We start from the raw sequence: 22,900 nt of genomic DNA on the forward strand, positions 1-22,900 counted from the left end.
ATCAGATGGGTCAGTGGGCTGAAAAATGGCAGATGGAGTTCAATCTGGATTAATGTAATGTTTTGCATTTTGGTATAACAAACAAGGGTAGGGCTTATACAATTAATGATGGGCCCTTGGACAGTGTTATAGATCAGAGGGATTTCAGGGTCCAGGTACATAATTCTTTGAAGATTGCATCACACATAGACAGGATGGTTAAAAAGGCGTTTGGCACACTTATCTTCATTGTTCAGTCCTTTGAGTGTAGGAGTTGGGAAGTTATGTTAAGGTTGTACAGGACATTGCGAGGCCTCTTTTGGAATATTGTGTCCAATTCTGGTCACCAAGTTATAGGAAAGATATTATGCTGGAGAGGGTCAGAGACCTTTACCAGGATGTTGCCAGCTATGGAAGGTCTGCATTATAAAGAAAGTTTGGATAGGCTGGGACATTTTTCACTGGAGTGCAGGAGATTATAAAATAATGAGGGGTATTGGTGAAGTTAATGGTGGTTGTCTTTTCTCTGGGACGGGGGATTTCAAGACCAGGAGGCACATTTTTAAGGTGAGAGAAGAAAGATTTAAAAAAGACATGAGGGGCAACATTTTTACACGGAGGCGGTTCACTTGTGGAATGAACTTCCTGAGGAAATGGTAGATGTGGGTACAATTACAACGCTTAAAAGACATTTGGATAAGTGCATGAATAGGAAAGGTTAGGGGGGATATGGGCCAGGAGCAGGCAGGTGGGATAGTTTAGTTTGGGATTATGTTTGGCATGGACTGGTTGGATTGAAAGATCTATTTCTGTGCTGTACAACTCTATGACTCCATAATCATTTAGATTTTAGTCAATTTTAGCAGCTATCAGGATCCCAGTGTAATACAGTTTTATTTTTCTTTCTGTGGTTGTAATATGATTTCCAAAAGAGACAACAAAACAATGAAGAAAACTTTAATATTTTTTCTTCTCTCTGATTTGACAACTACTTTCAGCAGAGTAGGTCCCTGTCCACATTTTTGTTGTCAGAGTTATATTTAGATTCAGCAAAGCAGAGAGCTGCTGTACGATCACAGTTACAAATATCGCTCTCACAGGGATTATTCTTGCCTGCAAAAGAAACATAGATATTTTACATTATTTTACCTACAGCACTATACATAGTCATCAAGAGAGGGCAGATGCTTCATCTGGCCTCTTTAAAACATTCTCACCTTCTCCTGAAAACCGGTGACCCAGGTGTGTATCATCTGGTACCTCATCATCCAAGTGACTATTGCTCATGAGCCTCATCAGCAAGTCTTACAAAGCAAACCAAACAGCAATTAAGGATACCCACTTGATGGCAAAGTAGGTTTCAGTGGATAACAGTTGGAAACAGTGTATTCCAGATCCTTACCACTTCCAGTGTAAAACCATTTTTCCTCTAGTCACTATTGCTTCTTTTGTTATTCACCTTAAACTGGTGTCCTCTAGTTCTCAATTAATCTACTAACTCATAGATTTTCTCTCTACCTATTCTATCCAGATGTTTGATTTTGAAATTCTTCAACAAATCTCCCTTGTCTTCTTGAAGGAAAATGGACAAACCTTTTCCAATCTGTGACCATAAGTGAAGTTGGTCATCCTTGGAACCATTTCAATTAATCTTTTCCACACTTTCTCTAATATCTTCACATCCTTCCTAAAGTTTATTGCCCAGAACAGTCACTTGAGGCCAAGCCATTTTTTTTATAGACGTATATTTCTTATTTTTGTACCCTATGTCTCTTCTTAATTAAACACAGGAGCCATATACATTTTCCAACTGTAGTTTGAATCTGATTTGGGTACACTTATCTCCAGTCTTCTCTGCTCCTGCTCTGTCTTTAGAATTGTACCTTTTTATGGTGGGAAAGTCTCAAGGAAGATCTGCATGCCTAGCTGGAATCCTGCCACTTTCAGTGCTCCTTCCTTTATTTATGTGTATGTTACCTCTAGACTTGACAATTCCAACAGAGTCCTGGCTGCCCTCCCACATCCTATTCTCCTTAAACTGGAGGTGATCCAAAACTCTGATTATGTTCTTGTACCAAGTCCCATTCACCTCATTATCTGTGCTGTCTGATCTGTTTGACTATCAGTTCAGTGATGCTTTAGCAAAACATTTTCATACAAGTTTTCTAATCCCTCCATGATTCTTGCCCTCCCTATATGTATAATCACTTCCAACTCCACAACCCTCTCAGTTATCTGGTCTACACTAATCTTATACTTCAAGAATCCCCATCGGTGGCCAATACTTCAGTTGCCAAATCCTTAAGCTCCAGTATTCCCTCCCTCAACTTCTCTAACTGTCATTTGACAAGGTCTCTCATGTAATGCTTGTTCAAAATATTAAGTTGTATCTGTTCCAGGCAGATTTGCAAATTGATACAAGATTGGCTTGGTCGTGGTTGCAAAAGGTTGCTCTGGAGAGGTGTTTTCCTGACTAGAAATCAGTGGTGTTCCACAAGAATCAATGCTGGGATCTGTCTTGTTTGCAATACATATAAGCCATTTAGATGAAAATGTAGGTGGTCTGATTAATAAATTGGCAGATGACTCAAAAATTGGTGCAATTGTGGATAGTGAGGAAGGTTATCAAAGGATACAGTAGGATATAAATCAATGGGAAAGTTGGGTAGAAAAATGGCAGATGGAGTTTAATGGACAAGTATGAAGTGATACATCTTGGGAGGTTAAGCGCAAAAGGAAAGAATACAGTTAATGGCAGGATAGATCCTGAGGTCCAACTGTTTTTCAAGAGGGTGAAATAGAGGTTTACCAAATGTTGCCTGGATTGCAGCGTATGCAAAACTTGGATCGTTTTCGCCAGAGCATCAGATGCTGATGGGCAACCTGATAGAAGTATATAAAATTATAAGAAGCATGGAGAGAGTGGATAGTCGGAGTCCTTTTCCAAGGGTGGAAATATCACATACTTAAGGGCATAGGTTTGAGATGAGAGGAAACGTTTAAGGGAGATGTGCGAAGCAGGTTTTTTACACAGAGTAAGTGCCTGAAATATGCTGCCAGAGGAGCTGGTAGAAGCAGATATGTAAGCAAAGCTTAAGACAAACACATGAAAGACAGGAAATGGAGGGATATGGACCATATGCAGGCAGATAGGATTAATTTTCAGTGGCATCATAGTTAGCACAGACATGATGGGCCAAAGGTGAGAATAAGGACTGCAGATACTGGAGATCAGAGTCGAAACGTGTGGCAGGGAGAAAGCACAGCAGGTCAGGCAGCCTGTTCCCTGAAACGTTGGCACCATTTCCCCCAACACCAGAGATATATTTGTCTCCACACCTCTATCAGCGTTCTGCAGAGATCATTCCCTCTGTGACTCCTTCATTAGGTCCACGCACCCCATTAGGTCCACTCTCCACACCCTTGCCACTGCAAGAGGTGTAAAAGCCGCAACCACACCTCCCCCCTCAACTCTGTCCAAGGCCTAATAGGATCTTTCATATCTGGCAGAGATTTTCCTGCACATTGTGATCTTCTTTACATTGGAGAGAAGGATGCCAACTCACAGGATATTTCAGAGAACATCTCTGGGACACTCGATCATTTCAACTCCCCCTCCCACTCCGTCAGGGACATGGAAGTCCTGGGCCACATCCACTACCAAATGCAACTGGAGGAAGAACTCATCTTCTGTCTTGGGACCCTTCAACCACACAGCATCAACATCAACTTCACTAGTTTCCTAATTTCACTTCTCCACACCTCATCTCAGATCCAACCCTCCAACTTGGCACCACCCTCTTGACCTGTCCTCCCTGTCCATTTTCCTTCCCATCTATCTGCTCCCTACTCCTCTCCAACCCATCACTATCACTCCCAACCTGCATCTCCTATTGCCTTCCCAGTTACCTTCCCTCCAGCCCCAGCCCACCCTCCTATTTATCTCTCAGCGCCTTCCCCCCTCCACATTCCTGGTGAAGCACTTATGCCCGAAATGTCAACTCACCTGCTTCTCGGGTGATGGGCCCAAGTTGGCCAATCCTTGTGCTGTACTGTTCTATGTTCTATGTAACTCTTGTTCCCCTGGTACAACATTCATTCAAATCTATGTCTTTGATCAAACCTTTGGTCATTAACCCTAATATTGCCTTATGCAAGTTGGTGTCATATTATAATTATAATGCTTCTGTGAAATGTATTGGGGAATTTTATTGTGCTAAAAGCATTATATAAGTACAAGTTATTTTGTTATAATTTGAAATCTGTTCACTAATTTTTCTTCCAAAATTTTTTGAAGAACCATCAACAAAGACGATTGACAAAGTCTTCCACTAATTGGCTACCTGAAACTATTGATCTATCTTGGGAAATAACTGGTTGAAATTTCAAATAAATTGATATCTGTAGATGCTTCTACCCTATAAAGGTCAATTATACGAACACTAAAACATGCCTGTTCAGCATGTCCTGCCATTCAGTAAGATCCCAAGTTGATCTGCAGCCTGGGTCCATATATTAGTCTTAATCACCTTTGATTGACAAAAAAAATCTATTAATCTCAAATTGAAAATCTGAAATTTTGTCTGGTCTGCATGTGACTCCACACTACAACAACATGGTTGACTCTTACTGCCTCTGGGCAATTAAGGATAGCCATCTGATATCCATGTTCCTTGTTTGAATTTTTAAAAATCTCTCACCATGTGAGAACCCCACATACAATTTATATTCTCCATGTTCATATGAACAAATGTTTGGAAAGCCATAACTCTGATATTTGCTTTTGCAGCATCAAAGATATGTTTAACATGTCTTCAACATGTCATCACTGAAGATTGGTAATGCTAATTTCTATAGAAATGTAATTCTTGGATACTCACTGCTGCAGGTGATTTCTTCCCCAGAGCAAGAATAAGAATAATGTTCAATGTATGGGCTATCTATATAATCTCTGCAGTGCCGATCCTTTGCCCACCTGTAGCATTTATCATGATTCAAGCAGCACCTAGAATGGAAAGAAAAAATGATTGAATACGGTGTTAGTAATAGTGGAGTGAATAGTTGCAAGGAGATTGACTCGTTGCATCAGGTTGGGCGAGATTTTGCTACAGCTGTTGGAGAGATTTTAAACAAATGTGGCAGGGGACTGGGAACCAGAAGAGAAGACTCGTAGACAGTAAGGTGGAAAGAGACTGAAAGGATCATGAAGTTAGCATTACCAGGGGGAAGAGTAGGCAGAGAGCAGACGAACACAAAAGATCTGGCCTCCTGAAGTGCATTTACTTTAATGCAAGCAGTATAGTGGGTGAGACAGATAAACTTAGGGCTTGGATTCATGCCTGGGAGTATGACATTATTGCGATCACAGAGACTTCATTGAAGGAAGGGCATGATTGGCAACTAAATGTTCCAGGATATAGATGCTTCAGAGAGGACAGTGAGGGAAGTAAAGGGGGGTGGGGGAGGAGTTGCATTGCTGGTCAGGGATGATATCACGGTTGTGCTAAAGGAGGACACTATGGAGGGCTTGAGCAGTGAGGCACTATGGGTAGAGCTGAGAACTAAGAAGGGCAAAGTTACATTATAGGGGCTGTACTATATGTCTCCCAACAGTGAGCGTGAGGTAGAAGAGCAAATAGGTAAATAGGTTATGGGAAGATGTAGAGGCAACAGGGTGGTGATGATGGGAGATTTTAATTTTCCCAACATTGACTGGTATACACTTAGTGTCAGAGGTCTGGATGGGGAAGAATTTGTAAGGAGCATCCAGGAAAATTTCCTAGAGCAGTATGTCAGTAGTCCGACAAGGGAAAGGGCCATATTGGACCTGGTGTTGGGGAATGAGCCAGGCCAGGTGGTAGAAGTTGCATTGGGGGATTTCTTTAGTAATAGTGACCACAATTCTGTAAGTTTTAGAAAACTTGGAGACAAAGATGAGCGTGGTCCTAGGGGAAGAATACTAAACTGGGCCAAGCCAATTATGTCAAAATTCGGTAGGAGCTGGGAAATGTAGATCGGACAGAGCTATTTGAAGGGAAGTCCACATTTGATATGTGGAAGGCTTTCAAAGATAGGTTGAAGGTAGTGCAGGATAGGCATGTCCTTTTGGAAACAAGGGATAGGAAAGGCAAGATTTGTGAACTGTGGATGACAGGAGAAATTGTGCGAGTAGCCAAAAGGAAAAGGGAAGCGTACATAAGGTCCAGGCAGCTAAGAATAGAACAGGCTTTGGAGGAAAATCAGGAGAGTAGGACCAATCTTAAATGAGGAATCAAACAGGCTAAAAGTGGTCATGAAATAACTTCAGTGAGCAGAATTAAGGAGGATCTCAGGGCCTTTATTCATATATAACAAACAAGAGGATAACTAGAGAAAGGGTTGGTCCACAAAAGGATGAGAAAGGAAGGTTGTGTGTCAAACCTGAGAAAATGGGTGAGACTCTCAATGATTAGTTTGCATCAGTGTTCACTGAGGAGAGGGACATGATGGATGTTGAAATTAGAGATAGAAGTTTGTTTACTCTGGATCACATTGACTTAAGGAGGGAAGGCTAAAGGATATTAAGATGGACAAATCCCCAGAACTGGATGGGATCTATCCCAGGTTGCTGAGGGAGGCGAGAGAGGAAATAGCTGGGACCCTGACAGATATCTTTGTAACATCCTTAAACGGTGAAGTGCCAGAGGACTGGAGGGTTACTAATGCTGTCCCTCTGTACAAGAAGGGTAGTAGGGATATTCCAGGTAACTCCAGATCAGTGAGCCTGACGTCAGTGGTGGGAAAGTTGCTGGAGAAAGTACTGGGGGATAAAGTCCATTTATATTTGGAAAAGAATGGGCTTATCAGTGATAAACAACATGGTTTTGTACAGGGGAGATCGTGCCTTACCAACTTAATACAGTTCTTTGAGGAAATGACCAAATTGATAGATGAAGGAAGGGCTGTAGGTGTCATATACACGGACTTTAGTAAGGCATTTGATAAGATTCCCCATGGTAAACTAATGGAGAAAGTGAAGTCACATGGTGTGCAGGGTGTTCTAGCTAGGTGGATAAAGAACTGGTTGAACAACAGGAGACAGAGAGTAGTAGTTGAAGGCAGTTTCTCAAAATGGAGAAAAGTGACCAGTGGTGTTCCACAGGGCTCAGTGCTGGGGCCATGTTGTTTGTGATATGCATAAATGATCTGGAAGAGGGCATTGTTGATCTGATCAGTAAGTTTGCAGATGACGTGAAGATTGGTGGAGTAGCAGAACGCATAGTGGACTGTCAAAGAGTACAGGAGAATTTAGATAGTCTGGAGGGTTGGGCGGAGAAGTGCCAGATGGCGTTCAATCCAGGCAAATGTGAGGTGATACATTTTGTGAAGTCTAATTCTAATGTGAACTAGACTGTAAACAGAAGATGAAAGGCTTTTGCCTGAAACATCGATCTTACTGCTCCTCAGATGCTGCCTGAACTGCTGTGCTTTTCCAGCACCACTCTAATCCAGAATCTGTAAACGGAAGAGCCTTGGGAAAAGCTGGTGAGCAGAGAAATCTGGAAGTTCAGGTCCATTGTACCCTGAAGGTGACTGCACAGGTAGATAGAGTGGTCAAGAAGGCTTATGGTATGATTGCCTTCATCGGACGGGGTATTGAGTATGAGAGCTGGCAGGTCATGTTAAAATTGTACAAGACTTTGGTTTGGCCGCATTTAGAATACTCTGTACAGTTTTGGTCGCCACATTACCAAAAGGATGTGGACACTTTGGAGAGGGTGCAGAGAAGGTTTATGGGGATGTTGCCTGGTATGCTAGCTATGAAGAGAGGTTGAGTAGGTTAGGACTGTTTTCATTAGAAAAAAGGAGATTGAGGAGAGACCTGATTGAGGTGTACAAAATCATGAAGGGTATAGATAGGGTGGATAAAAATAAGCTTTTTCCCAGGATGAGCGATTCAATAACAAGAGGTCACACATTCAAGGTGAGAGGTGAAAAGTGTAAGGGAGATATATACGGAAAGTGGTAGGTGCCTGGAATGAGTTGCACACAGAGGTAGTAGAGGCAGGCACGGTAGATTCATTTAATGTGCATCTGGACAGATGCATGAGTAGGTGGGGAGTAGAAGAATTGGCCAATAGGTTTAGACCGTGGATTTGGATCGGCACAGGCTTGGAGGGCCAAAGGGCCTACTCCTGGGCTGTAAATTTCTTTGTTCTTTGTTCTTAGGTAATTGACAATGACTTCTCTATCATTCATTGATGATGTGACGAAGGGTTGAGGAGATATCTACATCATATTTCCTCCACCTTTAGGAGTATTGACATTTTCAGTATTTCTAAGTTACATTTTTCCCATAACCAAACATTGTGTAACAGAGCTCTCTGATAAATAGGAGATTTCTGTCCGTTTTTTAATATTGGTTAGAGACAAAGGTAACATATATGATATGTCAGCTTTCTTACTCCAAGGGGATCCTAAACCATTTTTACAGTTAAATAATTACTTCTTTTTAAAGTTGGTTATAGTTATAAGAATTCTGACAGCCAATTTATGCACAGGAAGATCCACAAAATTATGTACATTATGACCAAGTAAATCTGTTTTAGTGAATTTAATTTGAGTGGTAAGGATTGGTCAGGATGCTGGGAGAAATTTCCTTGCTCTCCACCACTCAGTCCTCCTTCAAGACCCACCTTGAAACCTATTTCCAAGCATGCTTTTGATCATCTAGTACCTTCATCTCTACCTCAATATATGATATTAAATGTGCTTCCTTACCCAAATGATGAATTCTGTGTAGAAGCAGAGCATATCGATGGATCTGTGTATTAGTCAGGATACATCATTGCTTTGTTGTATTATAAATGCTGAGGTAGTTATTCAGTGCATGAAACACCTCTTGATTAATATTCTGTGAAATAATTTTCCCAATCAAGGATAATCAAAGAACTGTGACTTGAGAGTTCTTTGCACTATTGGCTTTCCTCTAATTTCTTTAGTTCTGGATATTCTGTAAATTCATGCCAGTCAGGTATAACACATTGTAAAGGTCCATGAAAGTTTTGCCTTATCTGAATGTCCTGTGACTTAATGAACTTTGTTAATAAGATGCTTTAGCCCCTCATGGGTTGATTCTATTTCTTATCTTTAAGTACTCTCCTCTCATGGCACAAAATCTGCTGTATCGTGCCTGTTTTCTAGACAATATCTTACAGTTTTTTATCTTGTTGTGTGAGGGAGGTCTCTGTCAAAAGGCAGTAGTATATATTTCATCTTCTCTTGTCAGACAGTAGTATGTGGACTGAGGCTTTCCTCTTGTTGCCATTGACAGCACACAAAATACTTAATGGGCATTGCATGTTAACGCTAAGATGTACTATAACCATGAAAGATACTGCTGCCTCGGTAATCATGCGCAACCAAATGCACAGAGTCATGCAGGTCAATACCTGATATCCTGCAGCAGTCTTTACGCCCTTATTCTGCAGGAGTCCACTCTGTTATCTACCTTTGAGCCACCTTCACAAACCAAAGGTCGATATTCGGTGACAAGGACTATCTGCTGATAACACAGTAGATGACTCCTATATACAATTCCCACCGGTATACAGTGAAAGCTATACTACGACAAGAATTGTGACAGAGATGGTCAGTAGCCTAGTGCAACATTGCTTCTGTGCCACAATCAATCTGGAACAATCCAATAGTACTGAGCAGAGCTGTGATGGTCAGCTGTGTGCTGCATAACCTCATACTGTGTTTGAGACCAGCTATATGACGAATAGCTGGAGAGGAGCAGGAGGAAGAAGTCAAGAACAGGCAACCTCGATAGCTCCTGTCTATTGATGCTGTCCATGAAGTGTATGTCCTACTGTGATAAAAGTAAATGCAATCCCAATTGTCCATGCACCAAAAGTCCTACATTTCCTTTTCCTCTATTACAGTGTCACCTTGAACACTGTATAAGTATAAAAGCCTACACAAACAAACATTCCAAACCAAATATAAAAATAATCAAATCACATTGTATTGCACCCACACAGTGCTATCCTAGTAACTTCACAAGCGTTCCCATAGAATTCAGCAGGAGTGGCATCTTATAAATCTACTTTGAGGAACATAATTAGATTTCTGAATTGGAAAGTGCAGAGTTTAGAAAAGATGGGAGAAAATTTTACACTTAATTATTATTGAGAATTTTAAAACTTATTAAACTTTATGGAATTTGTGGCCAAGGTCCCAAAATTACAAAATAGTAGCAGATTATATTCATGTCACACGAGTGCCAAGCAATGACCATCTGCAACAAGAGAAAATTTAAACAACATGGGGATTACAATTGACTAAAAACTGAACATGGCAAGCCATATAAATCCTGTGGCTAAAAGAGCAGGTAAAGAATTTGGATTTCCCTGGGGTTAATTCACCTCAAGTCAGGAGTGTATTGAAATACGGTCCACTAGCTGGATAATACAACTCAGTAAAAAACCTGGAATTCCCTCCCTAACTGCATTGTGTGTGTAACCGCATCAAATAGACTTCAGCGATTCAGGGTGGCAGTTCACCCCCATCTTCTCAAGGGCAATTAAGGATGGGCAATAAATGCTGGCTGAGCTGGCAGAGCTCATGTACCCTGAATGAATAAAAGAAACCTAATAGCCAGCAACTCACAGTATATCGACTGTTAAATATTGGTATTAATGGACGTACTTGTCTAATTCATCAACATATTTTTCAGACTCAGAACCACCAAATCCACAGTTACATCCGTATCCATTGTAATCCAAAATGGGAGAACTGCCGGGAATCACACACATAATCATCTTCCTGAACTGCCAGATAGCATAAGGTGACATGCTTGCGCTTGCAACAGCTGTGGAGAGACACAAATAAATATTAATATTTTAAAAACTGCAGCTGTTCATATTTAGATTAGCAACCAAGCCAATTTTGATTCCTTCCAACTTATAGTAAAACTTTTCCCTTTTTATAGAACTCATTCACTAATGAATGAAAATTAGTGTCAGCCTTTTTTTCCAGGGATGTGCAAATGAACATAGGTGAGTTATAGATAATGAAGTAAATTTTCTCAACATACAGCATCTAAGAGATCACATATTTTTCCATTATTAGGACTGTAATCTGAAATGGAAGTTGGACTGCTATAACTGGAATAGCAGGCAAGTTCTGCTACTTGCATATATTGCTGAGCTATGCAACACAATTGTTCACTTTTTAAAGCAGTAAGAGGAAAAACTCAAGATTCAATAGTACTAAGACTCTTTTGAGTCAAGGATTCTGCCTGACAACAGCTCTCTGGTTGAGCTGTAGAGTGATAAAAAGCTGTGAGAGCCAAGAGCAGCAGAAGAGAAGCAATGTCCAGAGCCTGCAGACAGAAAGTGCCCATGTCACTCTCATTCTCACTTCATCTGGAGAAAAGATAGAAAACTAAGAAAGCTTAAAGAATTCATACACAAAAAAAACCTAGGTCCGCCTGATCAACCATTAAATCAAAGAATGGCCAACATCCTACAGACGACACGTGCCAATTGGCATTGGGATAAGAAAATTAGGGAAGTAAACACGTGGCTAAGGGATTGGTGTGGGAAAGAGGGATTCCATTTCATGGAGCATTGGCATCAGTTTTGGAACTGGAGGGATCTGTACCACCTGAACCAATCTGGTACCAATGTTCTAGCGAAGAGGATAAGTAGGGTGGTCAGTAGGACTTTAAACTTCTGAGTTGGGGGAAGGGAAAGTGAAAGCGACAGGGAGTATGGAGTTAAATGGAAAGATAAGCAGCAGGATAGCATGTGTGTTGGTGGATTTAAGCTTGAGGCAGACTAGGAATGCAACAAAATGGAAGGATAACTTAGGACATCTTATGACTTCCAATATCTCTAATGATAAGAAAGTTAGCATTAAGGCTCATAGCATTCAGAACAAAGTAGATGAACTAATGGCACAGATCATCGTGAATGATTATGATGTGGTAGGCATCACAGAGACATGTTGCAGGGGGTTCAGGACTGGCAGTTAAACATCCAAGGATTTACAACTTATTGAAAAGACAGGGAGGTGGGCAGGGGGGCGGGGTGGCCTTGTTAGTTAAGAACGAAATTAAATCTATGGCACTGAATGACATAGGGTTGGATGATGTGGAGTCTGTGTGGGTGGAATTGAGGAACCACAAAGGCAAAAAAACCATAATGGGACCTCCTAACAGTGGTCAGGACCAGGGGCGCAACATGTACCGGGAAATAGAGAAGGCATGTCAGAAAGGCAAGGTCATGGTGATCATGGGGGACATCAGTGTGCAGGTGGACTGGGTAAATAATGTTGCCAGTGGATCCAAAGAAAGGGAATTCATGGAATGCTTACAGGATGGCTTTTTGGAACAGCTTGTCATAGAGCCCACAAGGGAGCAGGCTATTCGGGACATAGTGCTATGTAGTGAACCAGACTTTATAAAAGATCTTAAAGTAAGGGAACACTTAGGAAGCAGCGATCATAATATGGTAGAGTTCAGTCTGCAGTTTGAAAGAGAGAAGGCAAAATCGGATGTAATGGTGTTACAGTTAAATAAAGGTAATCATGAGGGCATGAGAGAGGAACTGACGAAAATAGACTGGAAGCAGAGGCTAACCGGGAAGACAGTAGAGCAAAAGTGGCAGGAGTTTGTGGGTATAATTGAGGACACTGTACAGAGGTTCATCCCCAAGAAAAGAAAGATTATCCGGGGAGGGATTAGACAGCCATGGCTGACAAAGGAAGTCAGGAAATGTATCAAAGAAAAAGAGAGATCCTATAAAATGGCCAAGAGCACTGGGAAATCAGAAGATTGGGAAGGCTACAAAAACAAACAGAGGATAACAAAGAGAGAAATAAGGAAGGAGAGGATCAAATATAAAGGTAGGCTAGCCAGTAATATTAGAAATGATAGTAAAAGTTTCTTTCAACACATAAGAAACAAATGACAGGCAAAAGTAGACATTGGGCCACTTCAAACTGATGCTGGAAGGCCAGTGATTGGAGATAAGGAAATAGCTGGAGAACTTAATAAGTACTTTGCATCAGTTTTCACAGTGGAAGACATGAGCAATATCCCAACAATTAAAGGGAGTCAGGGGGCTGAGTTGAGTATGGTTGCCATTACAAAAGAGAAAGTTCTAGAAAAGCCAAAAGGTCTTAAAATTGATAAATCTCCTGGCCCCGATGGGCTACATCCTAGAGTTCTGAGGGAGGTGGCTGAGGAAATAGCGGAGGCGTTAGTTGAGATCTTTCAAAAGTCACTGGAGTCAGGGAAAGTCCCGGATGATTGGAAGATCGCTGTTGTAACACCCTTGTTCAAGAAAGGATCAAGACAAAAGATGGAAAATTATAAGCCAATTAGCCTAACCTCGGTTGTTGGTAAAATTCTAGAATCCATCATTAAGGATGACGTTTCTAAATTCTTGGAAGAGCAGGGTCAGATTAGAACAAGGAGAAAGTGAGGACTGCAGATGCTGGAGATCAGAGCTGAAAATGTGTTGCTGGAAAAGCACAGCAGGTCAGGCAGCATCCAAGGAACAGGAGAATCGACGTTTTGGGCATGAGCCCTTCTTCAGATTAGAACAAGTCAACATGGATTAGTAAGGGGAGGTCGTGCCTGACAAATCTGTTAGAATTCTTTGAAGAGGTGACAAGTAGGTTAGACCAGGGAAACCCAGTGGATGTGGTCTATCTAGACCTCCAAAAGGCCTTTGATAAGGAGCCACACGGGAGGCTGCTGAGCAAGGTGAGGGCCCATGGTGTTCAAGGTGAGCTACTGGCATGGATTGAGGATTGGCTGTCTGACAGAAGGCAGAGAGTTGGGATAAAAGGTTCTTTTTCAGAATGGCAGCCGGTGACAAGCGGTGTCCCACAGGGTTCAGTGTTGGGGTCGCAGCTGTTCGCCTTATATATTAATGATCTGGATGAAGGGACTGGGGGCATTCTATTGATGTTTGCCGATGACACAAAGTTAGGTGGGCAGGCAGGCAGTACTAAGGAAGTGGGGAGGCTGTAGAAGGATCTAGACAGTTTGGGAGAGTGGTCCAGGAAATGGCTGATGGAATTCAATGTGAGCAAATGCGAGGTCTTGCACTTTGGAAAAAAAGAATACATGCATGGACTACTTTCTAAACAGTGAGAAAATTCATAAAGCCAAAGTACAAAGGGATCTGGGAGTGCTAGTCCAGGATTCTCTAAAGGTAAACATGCAGGTTGAATCCGTGATTAAGAAGGTGAATGCAATGTTGTCATTTATCTCAAGAGGGTTGGAATATAAAAGCAGCGATGTGCTACTGAGACTTTATAAAGCTCTGGTTAGGCCCCATTTGGAGTACTGTGTCCAGTTTTGGTCCCCACACCTCAGGAGGGACATACTGGTACTGGAGCGTGTCCAGCGGAGATTCACATGGATGATTCCTGGAATAGTAGGTCTAACATATGAGGAATGGCTGAGGATCCTGGGATTGTATTCATTGGAGTTTAGAAGGTTAAGGGGAGATCTAATAGAAACTTATAAGATAATACATGGCTTGGAAAGGGTGGATGCTAGGAAATTGTTTCCGTTAGGCGAGGAGACTAGGACCCGTGGGCACAGCCTTAGAATTAGAGGGGGTCAATTCAGACAGAAATGCGGAGACATTTCTTCAGCCAGAGAGTGGTGGGCCCGTGGAATTCATTGCCGCGAGTGCAGTGGAGGCCGGGACGCTAAATGTCTTCAAGGCAGAGATTGATAAATTCTTGATGTCACAAGGAATTAAGGGCTACAGGGAGAATGCGGGTAAGTGGAGTTGAAATGCCCAGCAGCCATGATTAAATGGCAGAGTGGACTCGATGGGCCGAATGGCCTTACTTCCGCTCCTATGTCTTATGGTCTTATGGACAGCATGTCCCAACTGACGTAATCAAAAGGATTGTCAGAAAATAATTTTCTACCTTGTGGTGGACTTTTGATCTTCTAAATTGTGTTTACCCTTTCTGTATTATTTTTCAATCCATAATATTGGGATAAACCATTTGTCTTTGTCAGCCTTAATCAGGATTGAATGTGTGTGTCGCTATCTTTAAATCAATCTGTTCAGTTAGGGCACACCTCTGAAGGGACCTTCTGGCTCAAAGGGAGGGAACGCTGGCAGTATACCATCAGAGTCCCTTCAGTCTGTATATGGTTTTGCAGAGGTACCGTTTAATTTGCATAAATTCACAATCTTTTCTTTTCTCTGCTTTTGTTAAAGTTAAGTGTGTTACAATAAATAGTTTCTTTTCCCTGTAATTGATGATGTCTGGTGTGTATTGCTTTTGTCCTGAGTACCAGTCAGCCAGGGTAAATGGGTCATTTTAAAAACAAAAACAGAAGTTGCTGGAAAAGCTCAGCAGGTCTGGCAGCACTTGTGACGACAAACCAACGTTAAGCTCAGTTCTGAGGAAAGGTCACCAGACCCGAAATGTTAACTTTGATTTCTCTTCACATCTGCTGCCAGACCTATTTCCAACAACTTTTGTTTTGATTTTTGATCTACAGCATCCACAGTTCTCACAGTTTTTAAATGGGTCATTTTGTTCATCTCATTGGATTCTATACAGTTATACATTTTGTGATGGCTGTCGAACAGTGGGGTATGATTATTGATACTTTGTTAAGTCATTGACATTCTTAAAGACTTCAGTAGAGGTCATGCAGAATGGCATATTAGACTGCAATCGAGAACATACTGCCAGCTCACAGTTAGAAGGAAGTTTGTATCAATGATAATGATATTTAAAGTAAGTGCATGTTTCCTTGTAACATAATCAGCTGTTAACCATTTAATTTTCACTTCCAGAATCTGAAAACTTGCTTGCAAAATCATAAGAGAGCACAATATACATTTTTATGACATCCCTCTGTCCATTATTTTAACAGAAATATTAATAACCACATTAAATGAGTGAGTATTGACTATAGTTGCAGACATAAGAATCTGTTACAAATATATTAAGTATTGCCGAGCAAATAGTCATGTCTAGTTTCAAATCTTTAAGAATTAATTGACAGATTGTTAACAATAATACAGCAAATGAGCCACAATGCAAACTGACCATAATAATAACAGAATCTTCTTTTAGATTCTTCCCCCTCAACCATATGTCAATAATAAGTATAAGGTATTCAAGGATTTCTTTGTCATCAATATCAAGATCATCTGATCAGTAGCCCCAGTCACTTCCCTACCTTCCAATAGCTTACCAGGCCAAACGTTCTTTGAAGCTCCCCACTTTAGCCTGAACTCACACCTTTCTCTAGTTCCCCTCATGCCCTCTCTGAGTTCAACCTGTCCATCAGATTCATCTCTTGCTCCCTCACCTCTATTCCCATTAAACCGCTGACCACCCAATCTGGACTCGCAGTCCCATGTTCACCAGTACTTTTAATGGTTCCCTTTCCTTAGATATTGTCTTCCCTTCCCTATATCTGCTGTCATTATCCCTCTCCTTAAACAAAGAACTTTTGAACCATGCTTTGTCCTTGCAAACTGCTGTCCTACCTCGAAACTTCCTTTTCTCTTCAAAGTCGTGGTATCAACCTCCCAAATCTGTGATCTCATGTTTGAATCTCTCCAATCAGGTTTGTGCCCCTGCTATAGGAACAAAGTGGCTCTTATCAAAGTCAGTCATGACATCCTACATGACTGTGACAATGATAAATCATCTCTCACTATCCTTCTTGACCAATTTCTTGCCACTTTTGTCCTGCTGAGTGGGACTCCTCTTTCCTTCTTCCATTCCTATTTATTTGGTCATAGCCAGTGTATCATTTGCAGTGGCTCCTCTTCCTGCCCCCAACTTTACCTCTGGTGTCCCCTGGTGTTCTTGGCCCCTTTCCATTTCTCATCAACATGTTGCCTCTCTGTGAGATCATTTCAAAACACAACATTTTATATGTATATTGACAACTCCCAACTCCACCTCCCCAACAACTCTCCTTAACTCCTTCACTGTTACTAAATCATCAGATTATTTGACATTCACAACTGGATGAGCAGAAATTTTCTCCAATTAAGTTTCGGGAAGATTGTAGTTACAGATATAACCCCCAACGATAAATATCAAGATCTCTTGGAGTCCAGGTATTGAATCTGTGGGAATGCCTGGGAAGGTTAAACTTCCAATGGACAATTCTCCAACTCTCAGAAGCCAACATGGCTTCTGGCTCTGAGTTAGAATGGAGAGAATTGAAGCTCTGACTGACCTATCAGGACAGTTGCTCAAGAAATATTAGACAAATTAAAACCATGTCAAACTGCTGAGTGACTACAATACTGATCCCCACCAACTACCTCTGGCCCTCTGACTACTCTTCTTGGTAGGTGCTCCAACACTGCCCTGATCTTACCTCACCACCAGAATCCACCCTAGTTTCCTTCCTCAAAACCAAGCACCCTTACTGATCCTTTAACTCTTCTCTGACACCCAACTCCCTCGACCCCTGATTCCTACCAATGCAGTCTCACCACTTAAATTCCCTCTGGTCCCCACCAATCCCTCTGCTCGCCATTGACCCTCAACCTACCCGTCTTACTCATTTACATACTTATATTTTCACCTCATACTTTCCTATACAGTTGATTCTGACCCTTTCCCTATCAATTGTGTGAGAATAAGGCAGACTATTTGCAATTTGGTGTTTATATTTGACCCCAAAATTAGCTTTTGTCCACATATTTGTGCCGTGACTAAGTCTGTTTATTCCTACCTCCCTATCTTTGCCTGCATCAGCACATCTGCTACTAAACCCCTCATTGATGGCCTTATTATCTCTAGACTTGAATGCACACTGAGTTGGTCTCCCAAATTATATCCTTTATGAAATTGAAATCTTCCAGAATGCTGCTGCCCCCATCCTAGCTCCCACAAAGTTGTGTTATCCCATGTTTACAGACCTACATTCCCTCCTGGTCAATTAAAGCCTTGATTGTAAAATTCTCAGCCCAGTTTTCAAATGCTTAATAGCCTCTCTCCTCCCTATCTCTGAAATCATTTCTAACCCCCTGGATCTCTGAGATGTCTGCGCTCTTCTCGCTTTAGACACAAACTTAATTCCGATCATTGTCTCAGCCCTAAGTTGTGAATCCCATTTCTACATTTCACTATTTCTCTGCCTCACTTTGCTCCTTTAGTACACTCCTTGAAATTTACCTCTTTAACCAAGCTTTTAATAATCTGATGGAATATGTGGCTCACTGCCAAACTTTGTTTTATAATGTTCCTGTGAAGATTATTAATGTCAAAGGTGCCACATAAATATATGTAGTAGTAGTTGTTGTATTTGATACAAATTTTGAAGAAGAGTCACACTGGACTTGAAATGTTAGCTCTGTTTCTCTCTCTGCAGATGCTGCCGGACTGGCTGAGTTTCTCCAGCAGTTTCTGTTTTTCTTTCAGATCTCCAACATCCAGTTGTTGGTTTATTTGGGGTTTGGGAGTGAGTTGAAAGGAAGATGGAGATTGGCTAAGAAATGCTAGGAGTAGCTGAGTCTGAAAGGACAAATGAAATTTTCAGAGGGTTGAGATTGAGGGATGGGAATGGAAAAAAATTACAAAAGGGGAAGTAGGTGGTCTTAGGATATGATGGATCACTGGACTTGAAATGTTAATTCTGCTTTTTTTCTCTCCACAGACGCTACGAGATCTGTTGAGTTTCTCCAGCACTTTCTGTTTTTGTTTTGGGCATAGAATACCATGAATGTGGGGTTGGGAGCTGTTTTGACGCTGAGCTCGAGATAGTGCTTCAGCCACAGACAGTAGCTGATGGGAAGGAAGGAGTACTTGCTGAGCAAAAAAGAACTGACCGCCAGATCCACAACCGAAAAATGCAAGATTCTCATGGATAAAGGTGCGGACAATAGCGGAGAAATACATGGATCCACTCACAGAGGTTCTCAAGAAATCTCCCTATTCCCCACATTTTCTTCCATAGATGTCACTGGCAAGACCATTATTTGTTGCCCGTTCTTGATTGCCTTTAATCTGAGAAGCTTGCTCAGCCATTGTACTGGACAGTGAAGAGTCAACTGCATTGCTTGTGGGTCTGGAGTCACACGTAGTCAAGTAAGGATGGCAGATTTTCTTACCAGAAGGAAATTAGTGAACAGATTGGTTTTTACAACAATTGATGATGGTCACCATTACTGAGACTAGCTTTGTTTTTCAGATTTATTCACTGAATTCCCATTAAGTCTTTGTTTAGTTCAGTCACTGTTTCAGACATTCTCTGAAACGATCCGCAAGAAGGCATCCTGTCTGCCCGAAGTAGAGGAGACCACACTGGGTGCAATGGATACAGTAGATGACATTGGTAAAGGTACAGGTAAATTTCTGTCAGATGTGGAAGGATCCCTTGAGGCCTTGTACAGAGATGAGGGGAGTGGTGTGCTGCAGTTTTGCACTTCCTGTGGTGGCAGGGCTGGGTGCCAGGAGTGGTGGGGGGGTGGGGGGGGTGGTGTTGTGGACCTGACGAGGGAGTTGCAGAGGGAATGGTCTCTCTGCAATGCTGATAGGAGTGGTGAGGGAAGTATATCTCTGGTGGTGGGGTCTGTTTAGAGGTTGCAGAAGAGGCAGAGGATGATATGATGCATGCAGAGATTGGTGGGATGGAAGGTGAAGATCAGGGGGATTCTGGGTAGGGTGGAAGGTGAGGACCAGGAGAAACAATTCCCTCCATGATTCCCTCGTCAGGTCCACCACCCCACCAGCCCACACCCACATTCCTGGCACCTTTCCCTGCCACCGCAGGAAGTGCAAAACCTGCACCCACACCACTCCCCTTACCTCCGTCCAAGGCCCCAAAGGATCCTTACACATCCGACAGAAATTTACCTGAACCTCTACCAATGTCATCTACTATATACGTTGCACCCTGCATGGTCTCCTCTACATTGGGAGACAGGACGCTTTCTTGTGGATCGTTTCAGAGAACATCTCTGGGACACCCGCACCCACCAACCCCACCACCCCATGGCTGAACACTCCGTCAAGGACATGCAGATCCTGGGCCTCCTCCACCGCCAAACCCTTATCACCCGACGCCTCATATTATGCCTTGGGACCCTGCAATCACACAGGATAAATGTGGATTTCAACAGTTTCTTCATTTCCCCTGCCCCCACCCCCCACATTATTTCAGTCCCAAGCCTCCAACTTGGCACCGCCCTCTTGACCTGTCCATCACCTTTCCCATTTATCTGATCCACCCGCACCCCCTCCCTGCCCCTTTCTCCCTCACCTTCATCTACTTATCACTTTTTCAGCTACCTTCCTCCCAACCCCAACCCCCTCCCATTTATCTCTCAGACCCCAGCCCACAAGCCTCATGCCTGATGAAGAGCTTATGCCCAAAACATCAATTCTCCTGCCCCTCGGAGTCTGCCTGACCTGCTGTGCTTTTCCGGCATCACACTCTTGTTTCTTGAAGTTTGTTCCAGTCTTGCCTTCCACTATTTGTGTAAACTGTAATCTGGGTTCCCAGGAGCTCGCATTGACACATATGTGGGCTATACAGATCCAGACATGAATAAAGTTTAAGCTGTACTCTATAACAGATATTCCCAAAGTGGGGATCAGGACTCCAAAAGGGGTTGTAGCTTAAGTTTGGTGTCCCGAATGCTGAAGCAGCAATGCCTGCTGTGGGGCTTGGACTAAGTTATAACAGCTACTTTCACTTCTACTTTCACAGACCCCCTACCCTACTCTTAATGAGGGCTGGCAGCAATTTTCAAGCCTCAATATGGGGTCACATTGGGAAAAAAATGCTCTTTATTGTGTAGTTGCACCCGTACATTGCACATTTATGGCACATTTGTAAATACTCAGATATACCAAAATAAATAGCTATTTGTCCTGCTTTAAATGCATCTGGTCCACTTGACATGAACAACTCTGCTTTCAACATTTTAAGCCTGTGTTTAAAAACTGGTATTTTCTACTTATAACAGATGGCAATGAAGAGTACAATACAACTATTGCTAATGTTCAATCAAAGGTTTGAAACATTATTCCTGCCTCAATGATCTCACAAAAGCTAGGAAAGTTAACAGTATTCTCTCATTCCACTTATTGTAATGGGCACTGTTTTTTTAACATACCTGCAAGCAGCGCAATAAGTATCAAGGATCGCATTTTCGATTCACTTCCAAACTTCAAGGATGCTTTGCTCAGAGCCATTAGATTTATACCCCAATCTGCCCCTGTTTTGACCTTGAGAGCATGTACCTTGGTTGTAAATTACAGATGGAACATTCTCAAATTAACAGTGGAAACTTTGAACTAAAATATATTTTACAAATTGAAGCCTGATAACAGAAGGTACAGGATTTCACAATGTGTGCGAAGCCTGGTGAAATGGGAATTGGTAAGGCAAGAGTGACAGACATGTGAGGTGAACCTTGGCTAGATTCAGATTGCATTTAGAACAAAAGTAGTCGATATAGAGTTGAGAATTTTGTGTCAGTACTGGTGATTTGTGTAAAAGCAGGTACAAAGGCGAAGGCAAAATGACCTTCTCAATATGCCTCCTGTAAGTAAATTGATCGATTATATTGGCAGATCATTGTAGCTGTATTTTGCATCATTCTGTCAGGCATCAATGTAAAGAACTTCCCGACAGTGACACCAACTCTACCAGTTGAACGTTCAAAATGAACATCATTTGGATTGGGTGGGTAGGACCTAATACAGAATACGGTGTTTACCACTGTAGGATCATGATAGTCCAGTTCGGTCATCATAGTCCCAAAGGTCCATAGGCATCAATTGATTGCATGGAGCTCACAAGTCAGTACTCCACAAGCTGGGGCAACATGAAAAGGCAGGGCATTGATAAAACCACCACAGTTAGTACAGGGATTGAAACTGTGCCGTTGACAACATTCTGCATCACATTCAGGATACCTAACCAACTGGGCTCACCAGCCCACACAATCCTGATGCTCGGAGTTCATACCAGGTGAGTTTGGTAACTGTCACAGTATTACCAATCTGTGATTTAGAGTATGGAGGCATAAGCACAGGAAGTTGTCAAGTTGTGAGGCAATAATTCAGTCATACTGACAACTGAAGCAAAGGGAGATTAGTACCACTTGAAGATTTCCTAAACCATCGATAGAAGGCAGCCATTGAGAGCTTGAACTTTCACAAGTTCATCCATCCAGTGGAAGTGTAGCACCAAATGAGTCAAAAGGGGATTTGCAGCTCCTTGTACATGATCAGTTTAGGAGTAAATTCGCACTAAATGTTCAAGGAAGGAGCTTGATTTGATTGTGATGCATTTTCTCCCTCATTCTCACTCTCTCTGTGGTATTTAAGATGGTTTCCCTTGTCATCTTGTTCCAATACCTCCCCTTACCATCCAGTTCCAAGTGAATGGTTTCACATTGTTCTACTTCCACCTATCTAATTGTATTCAGAACACTTAAGCAATGGCTTTTATTTTCCTACTACATTTTACCTGATTTTCCAACATCTTGTCTTTAATGACCATATGACAGAGTGAAGTAGCTGAGGTTGAGAACATTATCTTGAGGAACAATTGTAACAATATTCAAGTATGATTTCAGCAAAACAATGCATATAAATGTCTCTTGAACCCATTTATTCTATGTACTCCTCACTGATAATTCAATCCACTGTTCTATTGACTTTTGAGTGAAATTAATGAACTGAATAAACAAATTTAGTTCAAAACTGATTTGAAATGAAAGAAATGTGGAGTCCTCAAATATAATCAATCCACCTCAGATTATTTTCAAACTGATTTTTCCTGCAACCAGAGTTTCAGCTTTTACCCTGCTCCCACAGTCCGTTAGTTTAGTGGTGAAAAATCAATCGAAGCCCCTGAAAGTTTGCAGATGTTAATCTGTATGCACAAATACTTTTA

General features: G+C 41.8%; 1 protein-coding gene across 1 annotated transcript; it reads right to left on the reverse strand.

The window, feature by feature from the left end:
* Nucleotides 1-973: 973 nt before the first annotated feature.
* LOC140487643 (phospholipase A2, minor isoenzyme-like) lies at nucleotides 974-21,144 on the reverse strand. The gene is made up of 5 exons (XM_072586930.1): nucleotides 21,111-21,144; nucleotides 10,672-10,834; nucleotides 4,860-4,984; nucleotides 1,197-1,283; nucleotides 974-1,092 (listed from the first exon to the last, which is right to left on the reverse strand). The coding sequence occupies exons 1-5, from the start codon at nucleotides 21,142-21,144 to the stop codon at nucleotides 974-976; spliced, it is 528 nt and encodes a 175-aa protein (XP_072443031.1).
* Nucleotides 21,145-22,900: the final 1,756 nt, after the last annotated feature.

The sequence above is a fragment of the Chiloscyllium punctatum genome, chromosome 17, assembly GCF_047496795.1.
Source record: "Chiloscyllium punctatum isolate Juve2018m chromosome 17, sChiPun1.3, whole genome shotgun sequence".
NCBI lineage: Eukaryota > Metazoa > Chordata > Chondrichthyes > Orectolobiformes > Hemiscylliidae > Chiloscyllium > Chiloscyllium punctatum.